This window comes from Mustela lutreola, chromosome 18, assembly GCF_030435805.1.
Source record: "Mustela lutreola isolate mMusLut2 chromosome 18, mMusLut2.pri, whole genome shotgun sequence".
Lineage (NCBI taxonomy): Eukaryota > Metazoa > Chordata > Mammalia > Carnivora > Mustelidae > Mustela > Mustela lutreola.
The window spans coordinates 13,058,860-13,086,424 of record NC_081307.1 but is presented as its reverse complement, the minus strand read 5'-3'; the positions used below and the strand labels follow the sequence as shown (position 1 = coordinate 13,086,424).

The 27,565-nt window shown below is 39.3% G+C and overlaps 1 protein-coding gene across 12 annotated transcripts in view; it reads left to right on the top strand.

Annotated features, from left to right (window-relative positions):
• Positions 1-27,565, top strand: part of NRG1 (neuregulin 1) — a 228,141-nt gene that overhangs the window by 167,318 nt on the left and 33,258 nt on the right. For all 12 annotated transcript variants that reach the window (XM_059156384.1, XM_059156382.1, XM_059156383.1 and 9 more), the window contains one exon: positions 18,479-18,608. In XM_059156384.1, coding sequence (XP_059012367.1) covers positions 18,479-18,608 — 130 coding nt within the window. The remainder of the gene's footprint in view (positions 1-18,478; positions 18,609-27,565) is intronic.

Here is a 27,565-nt window from a genome sequence, read left to right as displayed (position 1 = left end):
AAAAGAAAATGGGGATCAACCAAATGGAGATTAAATAGAATCCCTGCAGTATTGTTACATAAAATCAATTTCTTAAAAAGATTTTATGTTTAAGTCATCTCTGTACCCAAAATGGGGCTTGAATTAAAACCCCAAGATCAAGAGTCACGTGCTCCAACACTGCCTGAACCAGCCAGGTGCTCTGCCAAATTGAATTTCTGGTAACTTCCCAAATGTATCCTAAACTACTTAGGATTGGTTTAGCTTTCTAGTTCTTAGCAAAGCTGAACAGAGAAGATAACTGTGTTTTTCTGAAACAGACAACAGGATACTAGATAACGTGGACTGAGCATTCTCCCCCTGTGTTTAAGACTTAAAAAATGTTGATTTGAACAGCAGTGGCCTCCCGTCTTCTGCTAAGAATACATAATCTAAAATAACATTTTTAAAAAGATTATTTATTTATTTATTTGACAGAGAGAGAGATCACAAGTAGGCAGAGAGGCAGGCAGAGAGAGAGGAGGAAGCAGGCTCCCTGCTGAGCAGAGAGCCGGATGCAGGGCTTGATCCCAGGACCCTAAGATCATGACCTGACCTGAAGGCAGAGGCTTAACCCACTGAGCCACCCAGGTGCCCCTGAAAGTAACATTTTAAGTCTCATTCCCTGACATACAGTTTATAAACACAGGGGAGTACTCAGAAAGTAATGCTTTCTGGAAGGTGGTAGAAAAGGGCTTCTCGGGACGCCTGGATGGCTTAGTTGGTCAAGCAGCTGCCTTTGGCTCAGGTCATGATCCCAGCGTCCTGGGATCGAGTCCCACATCGGGCTCCTTGCTCAGCAGGGAGCCTGCTTCTCCCTCTGCCTCTGCCTGCCCTTCTGTCTGCCTGTGCTCGCTCTCTCCCCGTCTCTCTCTCTGATAAATAAATAAAATCTTTAAAAAAAAAAAGAAAAGAAAAGGGCTTCTCTAATTAATAGCCTGTGGAAAAGACTTTTTTTGTTGTTTTCTGTTTATTTTTAACTACAAGTTCAGGTACGCAGTTGTAGAATGAAAGACCCATAAGATAGGATGCTTCGCTGGGCCTGGAAGCCAACCTGCCTTGGAGTCTCTCTCCACGTTCTGCGTTATCCTGAGAACACAGGCGGGGCTTAGGGTTACTGTTACTGCTATAGGGCTAGAATATTTGGCCCACTACAGATATTTAACAAATTATCAATCTTCTTGTTCTTTGCTGTAAATTGTCTTGCCTTTGCCATACAGAGAAGTTGTTTCTTCAGCATTTATTTCTCCTCCAAAAGAAGGGGGGGCAAGGGACGGAGGGAGGAAGAAAAAGAAAAGAAAAGAGGGAAAAGATAGGATGTTATAATTTATGGCAAACATTATCAGTGCCAAACGCCTTCTGGGCTAGATGAATATGATTTTACCTCCAATGACAAGATTACCAGAGAAAATGGTTTTTATGGCATAAAGAGGAAAATGCTGGAGCACCTGGGTGGCGGGTGGCTCAGCAGATGAAGTGTCCGACTGTTGGTTGACATCTCAGGGGTGGTGAGCTGGAGCTTCTGCATCAGGCTTTGTGCTCAGCAGGGAGTCTGCTTGAGATTCTCTCTCTCCCTCTGCCCTACCCCCATTGAGCTGCTCTCTGTCTCCAAAATAAAGTCTTAAAAAAAAAAGAGGAAGATGCTTAAGAAGAAAATATAATACCCAGAGAACTCTTCCATGTCTGCAGTCACAAAAGGTCTTCTTGCTCTGCTTCTCATTTCCTTTACCCATCTTGAAGATTTCCTTAAGTCCAGGACATGGTAAATAGCATACCCAGTAGAAATGGTAGTGGTGAGCCTGTTTAATGTATTTTTGGATCTTTAACTCTTAGCTTCATTGGGATATAATTTATGATGTGTCATAATCCTAGAAATATGACTATTAAGAATGGATAGACCTTGGGGTAACTAGGTGATGGACATTGGGGAGGGTGTGTGTTGTCATGATTACTGGTTATTATATAAGACTGTTCAATCACAGGCCTGTACCCCTGAAACAAACATTATATGTTAATTTAAAAAATTAAAATTTAAAAAGAATGGATAGACTTATTTCTTCTATAAGAAGAAAGGCGGCAGAAGCGTTATTTGTGTTCCCAGAAAGATGGCACTACTTTTTAAGATTTCACACGAAGTCAGATACTGGGTAAGAGAATTCATGTGAGTCAGCCAGATACGGCCCTTTTACTTACACTTTTCTCTGTGAGCCAGCAGTGATTCGGATGGCTAAGTCTCCTGTGTGTTGTGGAAACCACGTCCCAAACAGTGTTCTTGTAGACCTCAGTTTCAGCATGGGAGGGAATCAAGATCATTTTTCTGACTTTCTTGTTCCTAAGACAGAAAAATGCAGTTTCTGTCACAGGTAATGATGACAGTCCTGTTTCATTTGTTACCACCTTTTTTCATTTTTCATTTTAGTTTCCCTTTGGGATACTATATTTAGTGGGCATTGCCCACTAATAAAGAGTTCGTAGCCATATACAAGATGATAACCAGGTCCACTTGTTATTATTGTTACTCTTTTTTGACAAAAGGAGTTGGACATTGGGGATGAGAGAAGCATGACAGAAACTTAAACATGCTTTTTGCCTTATTAACAGCACTGTGTTGCTTCAACTTTGTTCTTCTGTGCTCTTCAACTTTGGAATAATTTTTAAAGCACTTGCCTCCTATTTTAAAGTATGCCTAGGGAATTGGAAATGCCACACAGAGCATGTTCCGTATTTGGACTCAGTACCAGTCCATGTCGACCCCTTAAAATGATTACTTCTCATCTCACTTTGAACATGTCATTTTATCTTATTAAGTCATCCAATTTAGCTGAGCATGGGGGCAGTTTTCTTTGTGATTTTGATTATAAAATGCTCCTGACCATTTGAGGATAGTTATGGCTTTAGAGTGATCCCCAGTCTTTCGTGTAATTGCTTATGATAGTGATAGATTTCTTCTGTCTGGACCTCTGCCCCTATGGTTCTCTGATCTAAGAGCAGTTGGAACTTTGTTCTGACCTCATGCTATGCCTAGTTAGAATTACTTTTAAAATAGAGCAAAGTTTTTAATAAATCTAATACATTCATTATCTCTAGACTTGGATCTTTCATACCTTCTTTCGCAGAGTTGCTGAAATGGTTGTCAGTATTGTCTAGAGCATGGAGCACTGGTTCCCCCGATTAGAAGACCATGCATGACCGTTCCTAGCGTCCTCATCTTTTCTCTTTTTACCTCCACCTGTACACTTACTTTGCCCATCTCCAGAATGTGCTTCTCCTTTGAACAGATCACCCTGCCCATGGAACAGATTGCATGTCATTAGACTTGCTCAATTTCAACATGTTTCCTTATGGTCATGTTGATAATGATTATTGTTCTGTGTTGGAAACTCTTAACTTCATGTCAGGATTGGAAGCTACACTTCACGATAAGTTACAGTTTCCCAGCCCATCAGCCCAAGGAGTGTGGTGTATTCAACAGGAAGGAAGAGAAATGGAGGCAGGTAACCTCCTTGAGCTTAGAAAGTTTGTCTAGTTAAAATGAACTGTCCTGCGAGATCACTTAAATTTAATCCTTAAGGGATATTACAGCCCTATTTACATCACAAAACTAGCATCTCATACCTAATTGAATTGAACTTCAAATTGACTCTCTAGGTCCCTAGAAGTACTATACTAGGATTTCACAGACCCAACATCTTTCCTGTTCTCTCCTTTGCCCCCTACATCCACCATTTGACTACTTTCTGTTTGTTTTCTGACTTGCATGGGTAAGATTTTTTTTTTTTTTTGGTATTTGTGGCCAACATTTTTAGTGGATAGTACTGTGGGTTTACCAATGCCTAGTTCTGACTTTAAAAGAAATATTTTGACACTGTGTTTTCATTTATAATTTCCATCTGTTCCTCCATGTGTTGTGCTTGTCCACCTTTGAACAACTGAAATTCATCATTTACAACTAAAATATTTCACAGATAAAATGGTCTTTGAATCCTGAGGACAAACAAGCATACAAATAAAAAAGGAAAACAGGTAAACAAAGCGTCCAAGCTGGTATTTGGAGGCTTAAATGTGACAAAGGGTAAATAAAATTGAGCTTAAAACGCTTTCAAGAATAATCATGTAGTCTAGTATTCTGTTAGCTAATGAATTAACATATAATATTAATTGATTAGGGTGACAAACAAAAGCCTAGGAAACAAAACCGGGGGCGGGGGGGAGGGGAATCACAGGATGCCTTAATGAAGGATCACTGAATTCTTAACATCTGTCTGCTGATTTAAGATCCATTTATATTATCAACATTTAATTCCAGGGACTTGTGTGATTTCTGTAGAACAGTGAGTCACTTCCCTGAGTTCTTCATACCTTAAGAAAAATCCAAGTACTAGTGTTTTTTGATATAACATTAGTCATCAAGGACCAAGGAGAAGGAAGCCTTCCAACAGAAAAGCTCTCAGCCTGTAACTGATCTCTGTTCAGAGGCAGTTAACATCTCAGGGACTGAGCCCGCAGCACCCCAAAAAGATGTGTGATGAAGAAAAATTCTCTGATTCTTTTAACGTAAGTGTTTTCTATTTCAAAATTCTTCAGAGGTAAGGATTTCTTAACGAGGTGGCCACGGATAAAACAGGACTTTATGAAGAATAAGTTTGAGGTCTGATTCCTTCCCCTTAATAAGATCTCTTTGGCCTGGTGAAGCTTTGTTTCGTGCTTTGAAATAGAACCAGAATTTGTGTTTCATCTGTTAGCTACCCTTGGTGGGGTTCAGAACCATAACTGACCCTGCACAAGTCTCCTTGTTCTGGTGCTTCAGTCACTGGATTCCGAAGTGGATTCTGTAGTCACTGGATTCTACTGAACTGCAAAATTCACTGCTCACTAGTATTGGCAATGCCTGTTTGAACAGAACTAGCAATGCAGACTCCTACTAGATAGACCATTTAGTACTGCAAAGTGTTGGCCTTCTTGAAAGCTTCTGGAGAAGTGACAGATCTCAGCTGAAGACACTTAATTCTTCTCCCGGAATTGTATGGCAATGCGAGGGATTGAATTGGCAAAATGGACCCAGTTTGGGATCTGGTTTTGTCTGCCTGGGCTTGTCCATGGTCTTGTAGAGCCAGGCTTCCCTTCCAGCAGGTACACTGAGCAGCCATGAGTCCCTGCTTTGAGCTGTTTCCTTGATCAGTGTTTGGGCGTGAGGCACCTTTGTAATAAATGGAAAGAACAAAGATGTGTATTTAGTCACATACCTGCAGCATCTACAGAAATGGTTTATGTTTTAAAAGGGGGAAGATCATGTTGTTTCCTGTCTTGTTAATTTTGGCCATTCTAACTGGTGTAAGGTGATATCTCAGTGTGGTTTTAATTTGAATCTCCCTGAGGTCTAGTGATGATGAACATTTTTTCTTGTGTCTGATAGCCATTTGTATGTCTTCATTGGAAAAGTGTCTGTTCATATCTTCTGCCCATTTTTTTATATGCTTGTCTGTTTTGTGTGTTGAGTTTGAGGAGTTCATTGTAGATCCTGGATATCAACCTTTCATCTATACTGTCATTTGCAAATATCTTCTCCCATTCCTGGGTTGCCTTTTTGTTTTTTTGACTGTTTCCTTTGCTGTGCAGAAGCTTTTGATTTTTATGAAGTCCCAAAAGTTTATTTTCGTTTTTGTTTCCTTTGCCTTTGGAGACATACCTTGAAAGAAGTTGCTGTGGCTGATATCGAAGAGATTACTGCCTATGTTCTCCTCTAGGATTCCAATGGATTCCTGTCTCACGTTGAGGTCTTTTATCCATTTTGAGTTTATCTTTGTGTACTGTGTAAGAGAGTGGTCGAGTTTCATTCTTCTACATATAGCTGCCCAGTTTTCCTAGCACCATTTATTGAAGAGACTGTCTTTTTTCCACTGTATATTTTTTCCTGTTTTGTCGAAGATTAATTGACCATAGAGTTGAGAGTCCATATCTGGGCTCTCTACTCTGTTCCACTGGTCTATGTGTCTGTTTTTATGCCAGTACCATGCTGTCTTGGTGATCACAGCTTTGTAGTAAAGCTTGAAATCAGGTAACGTGATGCCCCAGTTTTATTTTTGTTTTTCAACATTTCCTTAGCGATTTGGGGTCTCTTCTGATTCCATACAAATTTTTGGATTATATGCTCCAGCTCTTTGAAGAATACCAGTGGAATTTTGATCAGAATGGCATTAAAAGTATAGATTGCTCTAGGTAGTATAGACATTTTAACAAGATAGGAAACAACATGTGTTGGAGGGGATGTGGAGAAAGGGGAACCCTCTTCCACTGTTGGTGGGAATGCAAGTTTCACCCTCTTTGGAGAGCAGTGTGGAGGTTCCTCAAGAAATTAAAAATAGAACTTCCCTATGACCCTGCAATTGCACTCCTGGGTATTTACCCCAAAGATACAGATGTCATGAAAATAAGGGCCATCTGTACCCCAATGTTTATAGCAGCAATGGCCACAGTCGCCAAACTATTTAAAGAACCAAGATGTCCTTCAATGGACGAATGGATAAGGAAAATGTGGTTCATATACACGATGAAGTATGATGCCTCCATCAGAAAGGATGAATACCCAACTTTTGTAGCAACGTGGACGGGACTGGAAGAGATTATGCTGAGTGAAATAAGTCAAGCAGAGAGAGTCAATTATCATATGGTTTCACTTATTTGTGGAGCATAACAAATATCATGGAGGACAAGGGGTGTTAGAGAGGAGAAGGGAGTTGGGGGAAATTGGAAGGGGAGGTCAATCATGAGAGACTATGGACTCTGAAAAACAATCTGAGGGGTTTGAAGTGGTGGGGGGGGTGGGAGGTTGGGGGGACCAGGTGGTGGGTATTATAGAGGGCACGGATTACATGGAGCACTGGGTGTGGTGAAAAAATAATGAATACTGTTTTGCTGAAAATAAATTAATAAAATATTAAAATAAAATAAAATAAAAGGGGGAAGATCAGACACTTGGGTGGCGTCTGCCTTCAGGCTCAGGTCATGATCCTGGGGTCCTGGGATGGAGCCCTGCTCCTGGCTTAGTGGGGAGTCTGCTTCTCTCCATCTCCCTCTGCCGCTCCCCACTCCTCTTGCTCCTGCTCTCACTCTCTCTTTTGCTTTCAATGAGTAAATTTAAAAAAATCATTTAAAAAAATAAAAGGGGGGAGACCTCAGCTCTTTATTATGTATATTATATATAATAATTATATATAATTATTATAGCTCTGGGAGATGGAGGTGTTTTGTTAATCCATATACACAGATAGATGTATCACCACCAAAAAAAGCTAATAAATTATATCTAAGATCCTATGTGAGGACCTTAAAATTCCCTGTTTCTGGCAGTGCAGGGAAATATTGCCAGGCAAGCCTAGATAAAACACTGACCTCTACTTTTTTTTTTTTTTTTAAAAAACAATGTGCTTCAACATACCCTTCAGTTTTACTATAAGCGGGATGATTTCCATAGAGTTTTCCGCACAACCAAATTATGTATACATACATCTGTACACATATGTATAATAAAACAGCAAGGCCAGATGATGATCGCAAGACACTAAACATATGGCCCTGTTTTTGGTTTTTTGTTTTTAATAATTGTGTACTTTGGGAAAAGAGTTCAACATGCACACCTGTCTGTTTCCCTCCCAGTGAACAACAACAACCAATGCCAGTGGTAGACAAACAGGTGCCTGTTGGGTTTGAGGGTAGAGGCCCAGAAATTAAAAACAAAACAAAATTTTGGTTTTGTTTTTAATTATATTTTGTTTTGACAAAAACACCAAGGCTTTAAGGAAAGCTCCTTTAGACATAATGGAGTCAGGACTAATTTATCATTTTGGCCCAGTTTCTGTAAAGGCATGGGTTTTACCTGTACTATTACCTCCCCCACAACCCCCATCTGTAACCTAAAAAAATATTGCTCTTTAGAGAAATAATACCTGCTATGAACTAAATATTATGAGACTGGCTAGTCCTTTGGGCAGGGAGGACAGGGCAGCAAGTTTTTGTTTTGTTTTGTTTTGTTTGTTTTTCTTTTTGTTTTTTTAAGATGAAGCATTTAAAGTTACATGTTTTTGGAGACCTTGCTTTATTCATATTGGTCACGTATGAACGACAGTAATGGTGTTGAATAAAGTTAGATGCCCATGTGATATCTGATTACGTAGGATTTGTGCTGGGAACCAAAACCAAGACCCAAAACCAAAACACTATGGCTACACATGGAAACACCTCCTGTTACAGGGAGGGCTGTTGGGCTATTCTGATTATGAACCTGGAAATAAGGCACTCCCGGGAGTTCTGAGAAAATTATGGACTGAAATTAGCCAAGTGGTACAGAGCAAGATACGTATGTTCAAACATGCTCTCACTGCTTAATTCCTTTATGCGCAGCAAGCTTTAACCTTAGGGAGGAAAATGTGGTGTTTATAGAAACAGAATCTGCCCATTTATGTCCACAACCATCAGCCAAATGCAGAAAGGCAGCAATTTGGCTAAATGGTGTGTAGCGGTGTGCAGCTGGGGGTTAAGGCTGCACAGGTGCCACCCAAGGACTATCACCCAGTCTTCTCATATTCCAGACCACCCATCGAAAGGATCTGGCTCAAACCAGAAACACTTGACAGATCGTGTCTGCATTGCTCAGAGCCCACCTTTTCTGCACTTTTATGGAGGCTCCTTTATGCAAAACACTGAAAATTGAGATTTCTTAAAAGTTTTGGCAGAAATCCATTCCCATCATGAAGATACTTCCATAATTTTAGGAACCTTACTGCCCTGAGCATCTGTGTAACTTGGAAATTTTAGGCCAACTGTGATACTCTTTATCGTTAATGGGTTCTTTTGTATCAACAGGCATATAGTATAGTCAGCTTAGAAAAGCATCAGTCCTGAGGTGCCTGGGTGGCTCAGATGGTTAAGCATCTGCCTTTGGCTCAGTCATGATCCCAGGGTCCTGGGATGGAGCCCCACGTCAGGCTCCCTGCTCAGCGGAGATCCTTCCTCTTCCTCTCCCACTCCCCCTGCTTGTGCGCGCTCTTTCTCTCTCAAATAAGTGAAATCCTTAAAAAAAAGAAGAAAAGAAAAACATCAGTCCTAGAGTCTTGGCTGCAACTTTTTCACTTACTAATGACTGCCAAATAATGATTATTTCCTCTTCTCGTGTCTTACATATATACTGCAGTTTGTTTGTTTGTTTTTTATTCTTCACATGTTGCATTGGTTAGAACTTTCAGAGCCACGTTAAATAACAGCATTGGTAATCAACATACTTTGCTTGATCTTTACATTAATGGAAAGCTCTCCCAGAGTCTCAGGGTTAAGTATAATTTGAATTGTTTGCTAAAAGTAGATCTTTTTAAGTGATAGAGAGTATCATCCCCAATTCTACTATATCGTGTATCAGAAAACCTGAAATTGATTTTTTGCATTTATAATTTAAACATACATAAATGTATCTTTAAACATATAATGTACATGTAAGCATGTATGCTAACATACGGAAGTACAGGAAATAATGAATAATGAATCTCCAGGTAGCCATCATCCACTTCGGCAGTTACTGGGTTGGTTTTGTTTTGTTTTGTTTCATCTTGATTAGACTTACTTCCCTTCCCTCTTATTATTTTGAAGCAAATTCCAGACATGTTATCATTCAGTATGCATCTCTAAGAGCTAAGGACTGTTTTTTGTTTTGTTTTGTTTTTAGATTTTTTTTATTTATTTATTTGACAGACAGAAATCATAAGTAGGCAGAGAGGCAGGCAGAGAGAGAGGGGGAAGCAGGCTCCCCGCTGAGCAGAGAGCCCGACGCGGGATTCAATCCCAGGACTCCGGGATCATGACCTGAGCCGAAGGCAGAGGCCTCAACCCACTGAGCCACCCAGGCACCCCTAAGGACTGTTTTTAAACATAACCCCAGTACATTTGACATCCACAATAGACGATAACCCCATAGAAATATTAATGATCTAATTAGTGATCAGATTTCCTTTTATAAATACCATTCATTTAAAACTGTTTGAATCAGGATCCAAGTTTGATGTCTCTTAACTCTCTTTTAAATGTCTCTGTTTGGGATTTTTCTTTGTTTCATCCTCTTGATCTGTCTCTAATTCTAGCTCTCTTTGTCTGTTTATCCTCCTTCAGTTTTGTTTTGAAGAAGGGAGGCTGTTTCCCCAGAAAAGTTTTCCATGGTCTGGGTTTTGCTGATGGTAGGCCATGATGTGTCTTTCATTATTCCTCTGACCTCTGTACTTAATGCAAATTAGTAACTGTATGTGGATGCTTAATTCAGGTTTGATATGAGGGATAATACTTGATAGTCTCATGGAAATTGATGGTTAACCTCATCAAATGTTGATTCACTATCTATTGAGATGACCACATGACTTTTATCATCTGATATGCCATGATTTTTTAGATTTGTTGAATAAGATAATGAATTTACCTCCCAGTTTCTATCTTCTGACCTTTCATCTGCTTTCATTTCTAAATGTATTTTAGTTGATGAATAAATTAACCTATGTCATTAAATGTCACATGTTAATTTCAGCAGCTTGCTGAATAACTGAATCCTTGATCAGTCTTCTCTGTTTTGATTTGTTTTGCTTAGTGCTCCAAACTTTTGACTAATTTTCTAATTGACAGGTTAACATTTTCTACATTGACTTGACCTTCTCCCAACTAAACTGATACTGGTAGAAATGCAGTGTGTAGTTAAGAATGTACACCTTCTACTTTTAGCCTGAGGAGATCTATAGATGTACCAAATTAAGCCAGTCAAATGGACGGCTAGTATTTGCTTTGTAGGCTAGATGGATTTTACTCCTTTAGAATAGATATTGATGAGAAAAGATTCAAGGGACAGCTTGAAAGTTTGTCCACTATCAGCTTTGGAAATTTTATACTTAATAACAGTGAGTGATTCCTAAAAAGTATGTAACAGAACTGTATTTCTGGAGTTGACTTATTAGCTAAGGAAAGATTATTGGCCTTGTGAGGAAGGAAACATAGCCAATGGCCCACTGTGGGAAGAGACTCCCAACTCCCTCTTTTTTACAAAATCTATGACATCCTATAAAGTATCTGTCATTGTGATGTTGCTCTAAGAAGTAGTAGACTGTGATTACATTGTATCACGAGTGAAATGCGCTGTCAGAGAAAAAGAAAAAAAAGATAGCAACTTGTGTGTTTGAAAATAACCTCTTGACAAATTTATTTTTCTAAGGATAACACTATCTAGTGACACCAAATCATTTGCTCAGCAACTGCTGGGAACTTAGAATCTGCTTTCTGTTTAGCTACAAATGAGATTAGTGTTACAACAAAAATTATAATTTTGTTTTATGAGGAGAAACACCCAAAGGTCACTTTTCATTCTGCTGAAGAAGGAAGAAATAATAGGATCTGCTCAGAGAGCTTGTAAGACAGAGAGGAATTAAAGGCAGTCTTCTTAACCTACTCAAGCTACAATATACATTAGCAATATACAATATACATTTAGCAAGCATTTCCTAATTCACTTGTGTGACCTTTGGGCAGCCTTTCCCTGTGCACCCCTGAGTTCTTTGCTACAGAAATTTTATTAAATTTCTATGGTCATAGAACTATTCTTTTGAGATGATGTTTTTTCTCTTTTTAAATATGGAATAGATTAAAAGATATACTAACGTTGTTTCTTCTCCACCATTCTTAGGTGTGTTTAAATGATGCAAAAGCCCAAGTTCATCACTTATACCAATTAATTTCCATTGGCCCTTGATGCCAACTTGTTCTTCGGATAAACTGTTACCTTGTGGGTAGTCTGAGAGCCTCTAACACTTCTAGCTTATCAGCCAAGTTTGTGGGTCCATGAAGTAAGATGCCCTAATTCTAGTTTAGAAAGTTCCGGTTTCATTTATGGTCTCATGATGCTGCTTCTCTGGCTTCCCTTTTTGTTATTCAGCAGAGTTCAGTAAAGGAGAGGCCAAGGAAATGGTATGCTACTTTAAATCACTGTATTCCCCTGGGAAAACCACAAGCCAGCATAGGGTTGGGCTTTTCTGTTGTTTTGTTTTTTACCACCTCTTGTCATTTTTTCCTCTTCAACGGTTTATTTGCCATTCAGCGGAGGATTGAATTACTTATTCAGAAAAACTGGCCAGCCCAGAATGACAGTGCTTCAGGACTTCTGAGTCAGGCTCTGGACTTTTCCTTTGGAAAGCTAATGACTCCCCCTTCCTTCCCTAGTTATCAACAGAAGCTACATGAGATGGCCCAGTACTTCCTGATCAGCTTCTGTTCCAGAGCTTTCCTTTCAGGAGTCACATAAGCATTCTTCCCCACGCCACCCCACCGCCTCCCTCTCACCCCCTCACCCCCATGAGAGTTCAGTGTGCTTCTCACACTTAATTGCAAAGAGCTGTATTCCGAACAAGAATAGTAATTGTTAGGTTCCCCCAATAATGGGTCCATGATTAAAGGAGCGAGACTGATATAAAGCAAAGGTTAAGCAAAGCTTTATTCCGCGCCAGGCATCAAGAATCAGACCTGAACGTTCAGGGCCGCACCTCTTACAGAGAGGGCAACCTCTCTCTGCTTCACAGAATAGCTTTTAAGGGCAAAGCCCTTGTGGTTGGGCCTAGCCACGCACAGGTGGCCAATGAAATTGTAACACACAGAGAAAGCTGCTCAGTCATGCTAGGTAACCAATTGAATTACAATTTACCCGAGTAGATATTTGAATTAGCCTATCACCTTGGTCAAAAGGCTTCCAAAGGGTGGGGCCCACTCCTTGGTAACTAGGGAGACAGTACGCAACCCTCCCCCCCAACTGATCAGATGTCCCCACCTGGCCCAACCCACCCTTGTATTTGGGCTTTGTTACCTGGGGCTGGTTTCTGGGACTTGTTTTTAAGTAAGTCCCCTGGGCGAAGGGGGGAGGGACAGTTTAAGGGTTAAACAACAAGGTTATTGTTTAACGGATGGAAGCGCTCTGGCTAAATAGGTCCTTACAGTAATAATTTCAGATTTTTTTCCTTTTAACTGGGAGTTCAAAGAGCACAAAAGCATGCAGATTTCTAAACACAGAAACATTAAAGATATCACAGATAATGTTTTAAAAAGAAAGAAAATGAAAATCAAACCTGTAATGTAGTGATTGACAGTTTCGTATTTGAATATACACATTGTTAAAATGTATCTGTTTCACTTAGAAAACTGCATAGATATCGTTAAATTTTTCTGCAAGGAAATTGTTAAGAATTGTCCTAAAAACTGCTAGGAAGGACTCCTTCACTCAGGTAGGACAGGGTCTAATGATTGCTCCTTGGGGTAAATAGCATACACTTGTGCTAATCCCTGCTAATTGTCAAAGAAGAATAGAGTAGCTTCTTATCAGCAATTTGCATTTGTGTAATGGCCCTGCTCTGTTAGTGCTGTCTACTTTGCTGATAAAGAAAACACCACTTAAAGGAAGCAAGAAAGTAAGCCATCCTTTCCAGAATTGTTTTCTTTTCAGCCAGCCTTGAGCAGAAAGCTCCTGGCATTCTACAGGAAATACTGTGTGATTCTGTGGGAAAGTATTTAGTGATGAACAGAGAACACTTCATTACTCCTCAGATTTTTACAGCGTATTTATAAAAGTGTGCAGTAATGTGTGGCTTCCAAAATGTTCCGTTATAAACAGCTTATACTATGTCCTATACAGTATGAACATCGCACAATTTTTCTATATCTTATAGTTTGAAACTGTTATAATTACAATATTACAACTACACTTGAGTCAGTAACTTGGAACTTTGGTCAGAAATATTAAAGAATTGCATGCGTCTTGGAAGTTGAAAATAATCACACATTGAAGACCGTGTTCTTTTAACTCAGATTATTCTTCAATTTAACATACAGGCAAATTTAGTGGTTATTAGTTATTAAGAAGAGGTTTTAATACAGTTAAAATAGAGTAGACTATTTATATGTACTTCATGCTTTGTAATCATGCAATGATTACCTTTTCCAAATTAGACAATCTCTCTTCATAATTTGTAGAAGAATAATATCTAAGAACACTTGAGGCTTGATTATTTGTAATTCCTGACTCTGAACAGACGTGTTTTTTGCTTTTCTTTGTTCCACCTTTATACCACTGGTAATAGTAGCAGTATCATATATTTGTGTGCTGACAAAATATTTTATCACACTTCCCAACAACCCTGTGACAGCACATTTTGTAGCAGAATTTACTGAGGCAGTTTAGCTGGATGAGAGTAATGGGTAAAATTGAGCTTTGGACCTGAATCTTCTTAGCTAACTCCAGTACTCATTTCACTACATTTTATCTATAAATATGGTCTCCTTTTAGGAAGAATTGTTCACAGTCTTACAGTTTTTAACCCCTGTAACTCTAGTTGTCATCTTCATGTCTTGCACGTAATAGGCAATCATTAAAGAATTGTAGAGGGGAGGAAGGAAGAATGGAAGAGAGGGAGGAAAGAAGGGAGCCCGACTGTGTGGGGCAGGATTTGGGGAGTCTGAATGGTGATGTTGGTCTCCAAATCATTGGCTAAGTCAAAGAACTGTCCAGCCTCTCCAGGCGTGGTCATTAGTCCTGACCTATGTGCCAGGAGAGACCGGGTCAAGAGTGAAACACTCCAGAGTGTTTCATTGTCTGGTAACAAGTTCCTGCTTTATTTATACATTCTTCCTTGTAATATGGTAGGTGCTCACATCTCGGGGAAAGTGTGTTTGGGATACAGTATTCATATAAATGGCAAGCATAAAGGTAGTGGGTTCATATTTCGCAGTATTCCTAATTGCTGTTCATTTAGCAACTTACGAGAAGGTGACAAACTAGTCACGAAGTGGTGAGAAGCTGGGTTTATTAAGTACCAAATGAGTGGGATCTACTTCACCTGCTTCCTAGGACAACTGTGAGGGTCAACTTTTATATATCGAAACACAATCTACCTGCGCAATCTTTAGCTCCACCTCTGATAAAGTCCTCCCAGCTTCCCCAGAAAGAATATCATTTCCATAGCTAGGTCTAAGAACCTGCTCTGTTTCATTAATTTCTGGCAGAACTCCTAAATGGAAACTGACTTAGCAATACAGCATGTGTAAGCCAAGGAGGAAGGGTTTCACTGCAAAATTTATAATGTGCTTAAGATCGACTGTGCCCTGCATTGAAATAAGGAGGATAAAAGGAAACCTGGCAAAAATCTGAAGGGTTCATGTATCAGCATCTCCATCCCAGATTCTTTTGACAATTACAACTTATTCCTGCGTTTGGCTGTTGGTTCAGAACAGCTGTACCCAGTCGGCTGACGCTTAGCCTCACCTGGGAGTTCATTACTGCTTTCCAATTCCACAATCATTTCTGTTCTTGCTGCAGCTCAAGGATAGAAGTGCTAATAAGCCCAATGGTCTATGATCGTATAAGATAGTTGCTACTGAATTTCCTCCAAGAATCATTTAATCATCAGATCCCCCCTTGTTAGCCTTAGGTGATGATCTAAGAATTTTTCAAATGAATGTGTCGTAACTTGGTGCTGCTGGATAGCATGAAAAGGATCATCGTTTCAGGGGGAGATATTTTTAAAAGCCAAAAAAAAGGAAGGATTATTTCCTTTCTTTTTAATTTTTTATTTAAATTCAATTTGGTTAACATACACTGTACTATGAGTTTCAGGGGTAGACTTTAGTGATTCATCAGTTGCGTCTAATACTCAGTGCTCATCACATCACATGCCCCCCCTTAAGGCCCATCATCCAGTGACCCCATCCCCCCACCCACGTCCCTCCCACAACCCTCGTTTGTTCCCTAGAGTTAGAGAGTCTCTTATGGTTTGCCTTCCTCTCTGTTTTCATCTTGTTTTATTTTTCCTTCCAAGGGGCTGGGGGCATTATTTCCAGTTTCAGCACACAGTTATCAATCTCACTTATCTTAAAGTCCAAGGAATAGATATGATGTATCTGTCTGTTGCTTCTATCACTGTGAATCTTTATTGTTAGTTTTATAATGTGTATGGAGTGTCTGCTCTTGGGAATGGGGGTTTCATTGTTTTTAGGAAAAGCCTCAGGATTTGTTCTGGAAGAGCCTGGTGCAATGTCTGCTGCTCGGCAACCTGTCAGGGATTCCGAGACCACTGGGGTCTGCTGGAGGACCAGAGTTTTTCTGGGGGAATGACTGGTGACAGCGCATAGCAGGTGGTCCGCTCTGCACGGACACCTGGGGCAGCAAGGGAACCTGGCCCAATTCCTCATCCCACAGTATCCTGTCAGCACTTAAGAGTCTTAAGCACAAAACTTTTAACATTTAAGGCAGATTTCCTCCTCATCATCTTTTAAAAGCAATTACTGTGGATGGAAATATTAATACACAGCACCCAAGTTTTTCACATGAAGATCTAATACTGGATTCAAATGACAGGTCATGGGGTGGCTAGAAATGTCTACTCCATGATTTTATGAAACGAAATGATGCCGATTACATTGCGCTCTACCAGACAAAGAGGTGAGAGTGTACCGATAAGACAATGTGAACTCACCTCTCTTCCTCCTCTCCTTAAGTTCATTTGCTTTGGTTTGTAGATCTCTGAAGGATACCTTGAAATACATTTTGAAAGGACTTTTCTTTGGAGTAATAAAAAAATCAACCTAGTTCTCCATTATTCATAATAATGATTCAAGAGTAACGTGCAACCTTGAAATCCTCAGATTTCCATCGTCAAGATTCTTTTCTGATTAACTAAGTTCCTTCCCTACTTGCCTAGTAATCACACCTGCCACTGCTCATTGAGTGCCAGGCTTGTGCCAGTTCCCTTACCTACATTATGTCTGATCCCTACAAAAATCCTGCAGGAGTACCATTACCATTGTTTTCAAGATGGGAAAATTGCATTCTGGGTGGCTAAGTGATGTGCTCAAAGACCCAAAGCTAGTAGAAGTTGGGATTCCAACCAGACCTGTCTCCAGAGTGCAACTCAGTCTGATTCGTCTTTGCCGTTACCCCTGAAAGCCATGCTGAGAGTCATGAATGGCCCCAAAACATGCCCTAGATGGGAGAATGCCAGGCAAGAAAGGCCTTACGTAATTCGGAAACTGAGTAATCACACCCTGAGTATTTCTGTCGAAACCGGAATTGGAGAAGCCAAAAGTGAAACAGAACAAAATGGGGACTTAAGAAGGAAATGAAGAAGAAAAGCCAAAGAAAATGGGGGAAAAAAAATACACGAGAGGTCAAATAAAAGTAAAAAAGGACATCTGAGTTTCACATGCAAGTAGTGAAATAGAAATTGAGAAGAAAGTCCAGGAATTAAAAATCCCTAAGAATGAGTCCGTAGCCAAGGAATAGTTTTCATCTAAAGATACATGTATATTTTTTTTCTTTTTCATGAAAAAGTCCATGGGATTTTTGTGGGCTTACCATAATGCTTTTGCTTCTCATCCTGATAGTATTGGTCATGAACATGATGTAAGTTAGACGTTTTGGGTTGAGACTGAGCACTGTTTACAGTGTTTGCAAGGGTGCAAGCCAGGAGAAGTTCGGGTATGAAGTGCCCTTGAGTCTCAGGACCGAATGCTTTGGCTTTATTTAATCCGTGTGCCTGATGGTGGAACCGTCTTTTCAATTTGCTCTCACATACCTGAGGTTTGACGAGTGGATATCAAGCTTATTGTAGTTGTAAACCAAAATTAAGATCAGTGTCTCCTCCTAATTCAAAATGGATGAATTCTGTCATGCTGTTCTACTTTTGCAACAGTTATTAGACTCTTTCCATTTCCTCAAAAGTATGGTGGCAGTCAAACATTCAACAGTGTTCTTTGCAGTAGAATAGAAATTTTGAATAGAATGACTCCTATTCTGTATGTTAATATATATTCAACTGATATATATTTTTTTATTAGGAACAAATAAGCCACTCTGTGTTCTTCTTTGCCATATATATAGATATAGATACAGATATAGATACAGATATCTGTATCTCTCTCTATATATATGGATATCTATATAATATATATAGATCTAAAAACTGTAAGGTCAAATATACACATAAAACGTAATTTCCAAAATAAGTCGTTGCCATTCAAAAGTGACATTAAACTCGAATTGCACTGACATGACTTTATATCATTATATTTGAGCCTTCCTGAAAAATTGATTTTACTTACTGGCCATAGGTCTTCTCTTTTCCAACTTCCTTAGAAGATAAAATACTGGTTATAAAAAATGTTGAGCCTTTTTCCTATTTCATTCTAATTAAAGTAACTAACTATGCTTACCCTTTGATAATTTTATTCCATTTAATTACACCCAGAAAGTACTTCACTTGTTTGCTGTTGTTTATTAAACCTGAAAGTGTAGCGAAGTCTGCTGCACCTTCTGTGAACTCTTGCTTTGAAGAGGATGTACAAGTAAAGGCTGTTGCGAAGAGGGAAAGACACATGTAAACCTTCCCCTTCTTTATCTTCTATCCAGCTACGTCAACATCTACAACCGGGACAAGCCATCTTGTAAAGTGTGCAGAGAAGGAGAAAACTTTCTGTGTGAATGGAGGCGAGTGCTTCATGGTGAAAGACCTTTCAAACCCCTCAAGATACTTGTGCAAGTAAGAAAAGAAATCCTCTGTGTGGCTTATGTCCGTTACCGCTTCTTTCAGATGACTCCACGTCTCATGATGTCTTGTTGCTTCTTTGCCCGATTTTGTTGCATCCTGTTGAATAATGCTGTTTTATTTGTAGAGTGTTTTTGAAAAGTTCACACCATTTGTCATCTCCTTTGTTACATCCGGAACTGTTTTTTTGCTTTTTTCAGTTTTCTTTGTGCCTTTATATTTATAAAGTTGCTTTCCCCGTGGTTTTCCTCACTGGTACCTAGAAGAGATGTGCAAATATCATAGAGGCCTAGAACTTACAAAACCTCCTTCTCCGTGCAGCGTATGAATGAGGTTGTAAGATTATGTGCCTTTTTAACCCAGTGACCATCTCCAAAATGAAGAGCTAAAAGCAGCAGAAGGGCAGAAGGTTCTTTACCTATGCATCTGTTACACTTGGCATTAGCTTATTGGTTTACAGCTATTCTAAAAATGGAACTTAGGTTGATCTCACTAATAGGGGGGAAAAAAAAACAGCAAACCTAAATTGCGTGTTTGGAAATGCTTTTAGTGTGTGGACCGTCATTGCGTGTAGAAGGCAAGAGTGTTCTTTCCTGCACTACCGTTGTTTGAGATATATTTAGACTGGAGCTCTTTCCAGTGACCTGAAGGAGTTGATGCACCATTAGGAAGGATCACAGTCATTCTTTCTTAACAGGCCGAACGAAACAATGATATTACCACTACATTCAGTATTTAAGCCTTGCAGTTAAAATTAGGTCTTATTAAAACCACGTGTTTATTGTGGCATGCCCTTTAAGGCTTCTCTTCATACTCAAGCTGTGAGTGGGACATGAACGCATATAATGTGACGTGGTTAAAAAAAAAAAAAAAAAGTCTGACGTCTCACTGAAATGGTGAAAAACACCTATTTATTTTGCGGTTGCCCGATGGCTATGTCTCATTGTTCTAAAGTAGCTGTGATTATCATAAAGGAGGGAAAAAAACATGGCGTCATAAAAACCACCTCCTACTCCAGAACATGAGCTTGTGGTTTACCTGGGGACAAGGAAAGGCAAGTTTGTCAGAGACAGAACTTGGCTAACAGAGCAAATAGCAAAATGGGGGGGGGGGGGGGGGGCACAAGAAATGAGAAGGCCATCTCCCCTTTACGTCATATAAGTAGTATACAAAATTGATGTGCCAATTCTAAGAAAACCTTTTATTTTTTTTATAAGTTACAAGGGACATCATTAAAGTAGTATGTTTTAAATCATAACATCAAACAAAAAGTACCATTTTGGAGAGAATGTTTTGCCACGCCCTGTGCTGTTCTAGACAAGGGCTCTCTGTAAGGAGTCTTGTGGGACCTCAGGTACTAAGTACTCATGAAAAAGTACCTCCTGCAATCACTTTTTTGCCCTCAAAAGCATTTTTTAAAGCTCTTTTTATAAAAGAGCAGATGCAGTTCTAAGAGAAGACAAGTTTTGGTAGTTGGGTAGCTGATTCTATCAATGAAGACAGCCAACTTAACAAGAATCACAGGAATAGACATCTAATCTGTTACTAAACATCTCTTTCATAGAGATAGGTTATAGCCTTAAACCAAGATAAAACTCACAGGTAAAGGGCCTTTTCAAAATTTCAAAGCAAGATGAAAATGAAAGAGCATGTAGAAAATTATTTCTTCCGGGTCCAGATTATTTCCTGTGACAATGAGTATTTATTGGTTTAACAGTAATCCTAGAGATTCACTTTTTGATCACAGGTATATCAAAATTGACATATCTATAGTAAAGAATAGAAGTTGGTCAGTTTTGGTCTTTGGTTCTGCCAGCTTGCTGTGAACACAATACAAACAAACACGGCACTCCCCCATATTTATCATATTGAACTGGGATGAAGAAATTTTATAATCTCTTCCAAGGTTTACTCTGATCAAAATAGAAACAAACAAAAGCTGAGAATTATAATCTGTACATTAGAAGGCTCATTTATCACATGGGGGAAATTTTGTTATTCTGTCCTAATCTTGGGCAAACCACCTAATTATGTTTTAATAAATCTCTTCGGGAAAAAAAATGAAATTATAGGTCCGTAAATTCTCCTCTTTTTTAAACAACGGCACCCAGATTATCTATGTCTCATGCGATTACTTCTTGACAAAAGCATCTGAGACTACTATATTTTAATTATAGTAATGAAACACGATCATTTTTCATCATAGCCTTTGCAAAGATTTACAAGCTGCATGAGTGCATATGATAGTTTCTGAATACCTCTAAGGAACCAGTGCAGTGATTTTCCACATATTAATTTCAGCTATATTCTGCAGCCCTCCCATGTCCTACACAAAACATGCAATCACATAAGTGCTGTTCATTTGTTCCATTTTGGTATTGTGCCAACAGCTGTAATTTTTTTCACCCTCCAGTTTTTCATTAAATTTTAAGCCCAATCCAGAAAAAAATACTTGCTATATTTTTAATCTTGAAGTGAAATGTGGGTTATTCATCTAATAAATATTAAAGCAGCAAACCATGAATGAACACTTTTAGCTCTCAAACTAATTGTCTAGTGGGTTATGCTTGTCTTCCACTTCTCAGCAAATTGACATCATAATTTTATTGGGTTGGGTTGGTGGGGTTTTTTGTGTTGTTTGTTTTTGGGTTTTTTGGTAATTATAATCTCTCAGAAAAGTTTTAAAAAACTTATCACTGGATCTTATTAGAAAATCTTGGATACCTATGATTTTGATGACTGTTTTATTTACCCTTTTGGACCATGTCTTTATTGAAGCATCAAAGAAGGCCAGAACCTTGAGGGAAGAATTAAAATATATTTAACATCCAGAATATTTCAGGCCTTTTTTATTGAATGAAAGTGGTTTTTTTTTTTTAATCCTTGTATTAAAAACATCTTTAACATTAAAAAAAAAAATCACTACTCAGAATTAAAACAAATAATAGACCATGTCTTTTGATGGTATACTGTTCATTGGACCACATGAATAGAGACAGAAAACATTAAAAAAATGCTGCATTGGCTCATCATGGTCCTGTTACAAAGCCAGTTCATAGTTTCCATATGGTCCATCTGTAAAAGCAGAACATTTTGCTGAAGCATGAGCTACATCGTTCAAAATCAGCTTTATCCCATGACTCAGAAACACCACAAGCATGAAAGTTTCCAAGTCTCTGTGGTCACTAATCCACTGTTGTCTTCTTGGGCGTTGAAGCAGAAGACTGTACAGCAGATCTCTTTTGTCTCTCCACTTAGAACAAGGTGTTCCAAATGGATTAACCAAGTAACAGTTAAACACTTCTCTGAGGAGAGGTTTGCTGGTTATTTGGGACATCCGCCTGGGGACTGTATGGGAATTTCAGCAGTGGTTCTCATCTTTTATATTACTCTTCTCTCCATAGTAATTTAAATTCATCCTGGGGAAAAAGTAGTCACTATTGCAGACCACATAAAGACCGGAGAACAGTCATTCCATCGTTCACCATTTGATGCCCTGTGTGATCGCATGATTCAAAGAAACAAGACAATTTGAAATAATGTCCAGATTTCCCTTTTTGCTTTTCCCCTTGTTCTTGTATATCAATTCTTCTGAATAGTTTCAGTAGAGAACTATTTTGGAAGATGTTGATGTGATTTTTTTTTAAAGATTTTATTTATTTATTTGACAGAGATCACAAGTAGGCAGAGAGGCAGGCAGAGAGAGGGGGGGAGGCAGGCTCCTTGCCAAGCAGCGAGTCCAACATGGGGCTCAATCCCAGGACCCTGGGATCATGACCTGAGCCGAAGGCAGAGGCTTTAACCCACTGAGCCACCCAGGTGCCCCGATGTGATTTTTTTTTTTATTATTTTTTTTTAATCTAAAAATGATTTTATACCAGACCATATTTATAAACCCATTATGTTGTCCCATGGACAGATGTGGCTTTCCCGTGAGGGGATTAGAGTCTTAACCACCAATTTTGGTGACTAGTCTTGAGCCCTTTCACTTAGCTCTCTGGATGATGTCTTGATGCATAGCATAGAGTTAATATGTTCTCCAAATTTCTTCCCAGGGAGTCCATGAAATTAAATGAATTCATTTCTGCTAAAGTATTTCTAACTCTGGGAAGCAAGATTTTTTTTCCTTATAATAAAAAGTAAATGGTAGTATTACATTTTCTCTGTAGACGTTAGATAAATCCATACACCTGTCTTAACAGACTATGGTAGCATGTTTAAAAAAAAAAACTATTTCTTCATTTTACTTATCATTAACAGTTTTACTTGGTTTGGTAGGGCTGCCAGGTAGGTACCTTTATAACTTTGCATTTGACAAATCATTTCATATCTCTGACCATTATCTTCCTTATAAGCAAAAATAAAAAACAGAAACAAACACAAAACTTGGGAAGATGGGAGTTGCCTTTAAACGTGAGCTTATGATTTTATATCATTTTTATGAAGCTGTGTAGTATATATAAAGGCCTATAAAAATACACATAACTGGAGGAGATAAAGTCACAACAAATATGTTATAATAAACTCAATAAATGAAACCGTAAACATTTGTTTATAGAACAACTATTTCTTTTTTTTTTTTTTTAAGATTTTATTTATTTATTTGACAGGCAGCGATCACAAGTACGTGGAGAGGCAGGCAGAGAGAGAGGAGGAAGCAGGCTCTCTGCTGAGCAGAGAGCCCGATGCGGGGCTCGATCCCAGGACCCTGGGATCATGACCCAAGCCAAAGGCAGAGGCTTTAACTCACTGAGCCACCCAGGCGCCCCTAGAACAACTATTTCTATGTCAGGCATTTTTTAAAACACAGAGAAAATGGAAGGCATGGTCTCTGGTCCCTGGGAAGTTAGTGTGTTTAGAAAAATGAAGTAGCTAAAATAGTAAACCAATTAGAAAGATTATATCCCAAGGGGTGCAAGGCTGATTATTATGGTAATGAAAATTAAAAGAAGGAAAAGAAAAGACGGGAATGACTTGAAGAAGATTCTGTAAACATAGCTATCACTTACGGAGGCTTTTCCATATACCAGGCATGCACTGAGGCTACAGCAAGCTTTTCTGCAAGACGCAGTAACTTGCATAGCTAGACCAGCAACTGTATTCTGGGACGCAGAACAGACACAAAAACAAAACAAAAGAAACCAACTTAGACACAAGGACCAATGTATGAGCTCCAAAGGCCAGGCAGATGACCTTGGACACGGTGGGAGCTAGTAGGGAGTATTCGTAACTTCTGGAGCAGGAGACTGACACAATAAACATGGAGCAGAGGTTTAGGGAAGACAGACTTCCATACAGGCCAGAGAAATTTAGGAACGAGATAAAGTGGGGCGACAAAATCAGAGACACTAGCTAAGGTTAAAGTTTTATAAAACCCTGGCATAAAAATGACAATGATGATGTTTATAACACTTTTTAATAGCTGGATTAGCACAATTAAACAAGGGGATGATGGCTCAAATTCCTGGTTGTGCCCTGTGGCCTCATTACCATGGCTGTAGAGGGAGAAATTTGGAATAGATAAAAGGAATATATATATATATATATATATATATATATATTCCTTTTTTTTTTTTTAAGATTTTATTTATTTATTTGAGAGAGAGACAGTGAGAGAGAGCATGAGCAAGGAGAAAGTCAGAGGGAGAAGCAGACTCCCCGTGGAGCTGGGAGCCCTATGCGGGACTCGATCCCGGGACTCCAGGATCATGACCTGAGCCGAAGGCAGTCGTCCAACCAACTGAGTCACCCAGGGGTCCCTGTATTCCTTTTATATATATATATATGGCCCTATATATGTATATTTTATACATATATATATGTATAAAATATATATAAAAAATAGTAACTACTTTTTCCCAGGACAAATTTAAATTACCATGGAGAGAATATATATATATATATATATATAGAGAGAGAGAGAGAGAGAGAGAGAGAGAGAGTCAGAGCCTCAAGTCCATAAAAAGACTGCTGTTACTCTTACTCCCGCCCTGAAAGAGTTCATTCTTCCCAATGGGTGTGACACTTGCCTGTAGCACTTCTCTGTTCTTCAAAGTTGTAATGTTTAACTGATGGAGAAGCATTCGTGAGGCAGAGTGGGCGCGACTCTGGAGGCTTAGATGTACTCCCGAGAGGACCACATCTTCTCTTCCTTCCTTGTCTCTCCTGCGTTGAGACTCCTGCCTTGTGCTTACTAGGTCATTATTAACTCATTGTGACTTTCACTAAGGCATCTTGAAGGAAATTCTCTTGTTTTTATTTCTAACAATTTCAGTGAACTTTTGCCTAAAATCAGGTGCACGGATGAGGTGATCTTAAGAGTTCGCTTCCTTGTTTCTCCTAAAATCAGCTAGGCGGCCACATATTTATGAATCTCCTTCTATGAGGCAGGCTGTTTGCTCACACTTAACCTCAATACTGAACAAAAGCCATGCTGGGCTCTGCCCTCATGGAGTGTGCAGGCTATGGAGAGTAGCAAACATATTTCAAGTAATTAATTTAGCTACAAATGGTGGTGTGCCGAGTGCTGTGATGGATGTTTAGGAAGGTAAGGGAATGTCTCCTGGGGGATCCCGACTAGTCCGAGGTGGTGTCTCTTGGCAGGGGGGGGTGGGGGGGAAGAATACACAGCCCTTGCCTTGAGAAGCCAATAGCTGATTTAAAACACAACACAACTTTGAAATGTTCCTATTGGATTATTTCAGTAAAAAGCGAACATTTAGCTGTTTCGCCATAAAACAAGGCTGGCGGAGTAGATAGAACTGTCAAGTTCTGAGTCTCTGGACTATTGGACGTGACGGAGGAGGAGGACATCCTCCAGGGAGGAAGGCCAGACCACAAAGCAGCACTCAGTATGTCCTCGAGTCCCAGTGACATGGAGATGTATGGGATGCAGAGTGATCCCATATCTGATGAAACTGTTTGAACCCAGACTCACCGAGATACATCATGTCGAGTAAACAATGGCTAGAGCTTGAGTCTACAGATGAGCATTTCAGAACAAGCTGTACAAACAGAGCTCTGGGAAGGGCACCAAGGTTCAGACAGGACAGGCTAATTCATAAACACTGCCACCCTCATTATTGGGGCTGTATGTCTTAGACATTAAGAAACAACACCAGAGATCCAGGACAACTCAGATTTTTTGTTTTCCTCAATCTACGCATGAATCCAGCATGGCCAATCTATATACACCACGATCTCCTGGCTTGAGAACGAGTCCCCGGGTCATAATAAAAACAGGAAAAGTGGTGATGCGTGCTCGCTGAACAGTATCGGGGAGGTGTACAGGGTTGGATCTGAAGGAAATGTTACTGAAACATTTTATATTTAATATTTTCTTTAATGACATTGAAGAAGGCCTTCCCTTGAGGAAATAAATATCTTTTGCAGATGATGCCGTAAAGAACACTGAAACACAAATTAGAAAAGCATGTACAAACCTCAAGAAATTGCACTTAAAGGCAGATAACAGAATGAGGTTCATCGCGGGGGAAGCACAGACTAATAGTAACAATACATTTGGGAAAGAGGGATCTACAACGCAGATAGTCAAGCCATGAGTGGGCGAGGTCTAGCCAGAATGCTGCGCCGGGGAAGGAGGTGAGAAAATTCAGCACTTGCAATGCGATACTGTAGAAAAACAGACCATCACTATTTAAGCCAGTGTAGACACTGCCAACTCCAAGCTTACACAGAATGAGAGCAAAAGGCCCTCCCCATCTAACACTTAAACTCATTGAGATTCCTTAAGATGAATCTGTTGGCATTTCCATCAGTTGATATTTGTAAGCATTACACACCAAAGAAATTATCTCAGAGGTTATACAATATGAAGGAAATACCACAACTAGTGTCAAGGTAGAGCGAAAACACAACAGGCACTTTTCTTTTTGAGGCAAGGTATTTTTTTTTTAACTCTCAGGATATCTCATTGTAGGATGATGACCAGGAGGGAGGAGGTGAGAGAGAAAGACCCTGTTTCCCTTTTCCTGCCCAATTTGGGAGGGCCTGATGAAAATTCATGAAACCAAGAAATAAAGGGTGTCTAAAGATGGTTTAAAAATGGACCATAAATTTATAAAACAGCTTATAAAATTAGCCAGTGGTAAATAACTAGAAGTTTCTTGGGGATCTATAGGTATCTGAATATGTCCAGCTGCTCCACCAATAAATGGGAAATCATATTCAATCCGAATATCAAAACTTTACCAAGCACTAAATCAATTCTCAAAATACATGCATGTATGATTGATTACACCTTAAGCATATCAGGACAGTCACCAAGTATTAAGGTTATTGTTAAAAAGTTTTTGTTTTATCAATACTGTGTTCAAGGCTTGCTTACTAGATGGCACTACATTATCGAAGCCTAGGTAAACTGGCATTTCAGTAAAAAGATTTCATTTTGAAGGAATACCATTATTCAAGAGTTATAGGGTCTTTTCCAAATTCCAAACACAATGTTAAAGGTTTCTATTTAAGGGAGTGAGTCTGTGAGGGGGGCGTTGGGAGCTGCTATTAAAAATAATTATTTAGGAGTCAATAGAGGAGAGTCATCAGTCATCAACTATAAGAACAAAAGCCAGATGTTCAATATTGACCTGCACTTGGCAAATCAGTTGACTATATGAAAGTCTCTTTGATATAGTTCTTTTTTTTAGGCTTTTATTTATTTATTTGACAGACAGAGATCACAAGTAGGCAGAGAGACAGGCAGAGAGAGAGGGAAGCAGGCTCCCAGCTGAGCAGAGAAGCCGATTCGGGACTCGATCCCAGGACCCTGGGATCATGACCTGAGCAGAAGGCAGAGGCTCAACCCACTGAGCCACCCAGGCGCCCCTGATAACAGTTCTTTATTGGACACTGCATTCTGATACTATCTTAGGCTTGGTTTAACAAACATTTTATGAGAGCTTTTGACAAGGTAGGCACTGTTAAAATTAGAGATA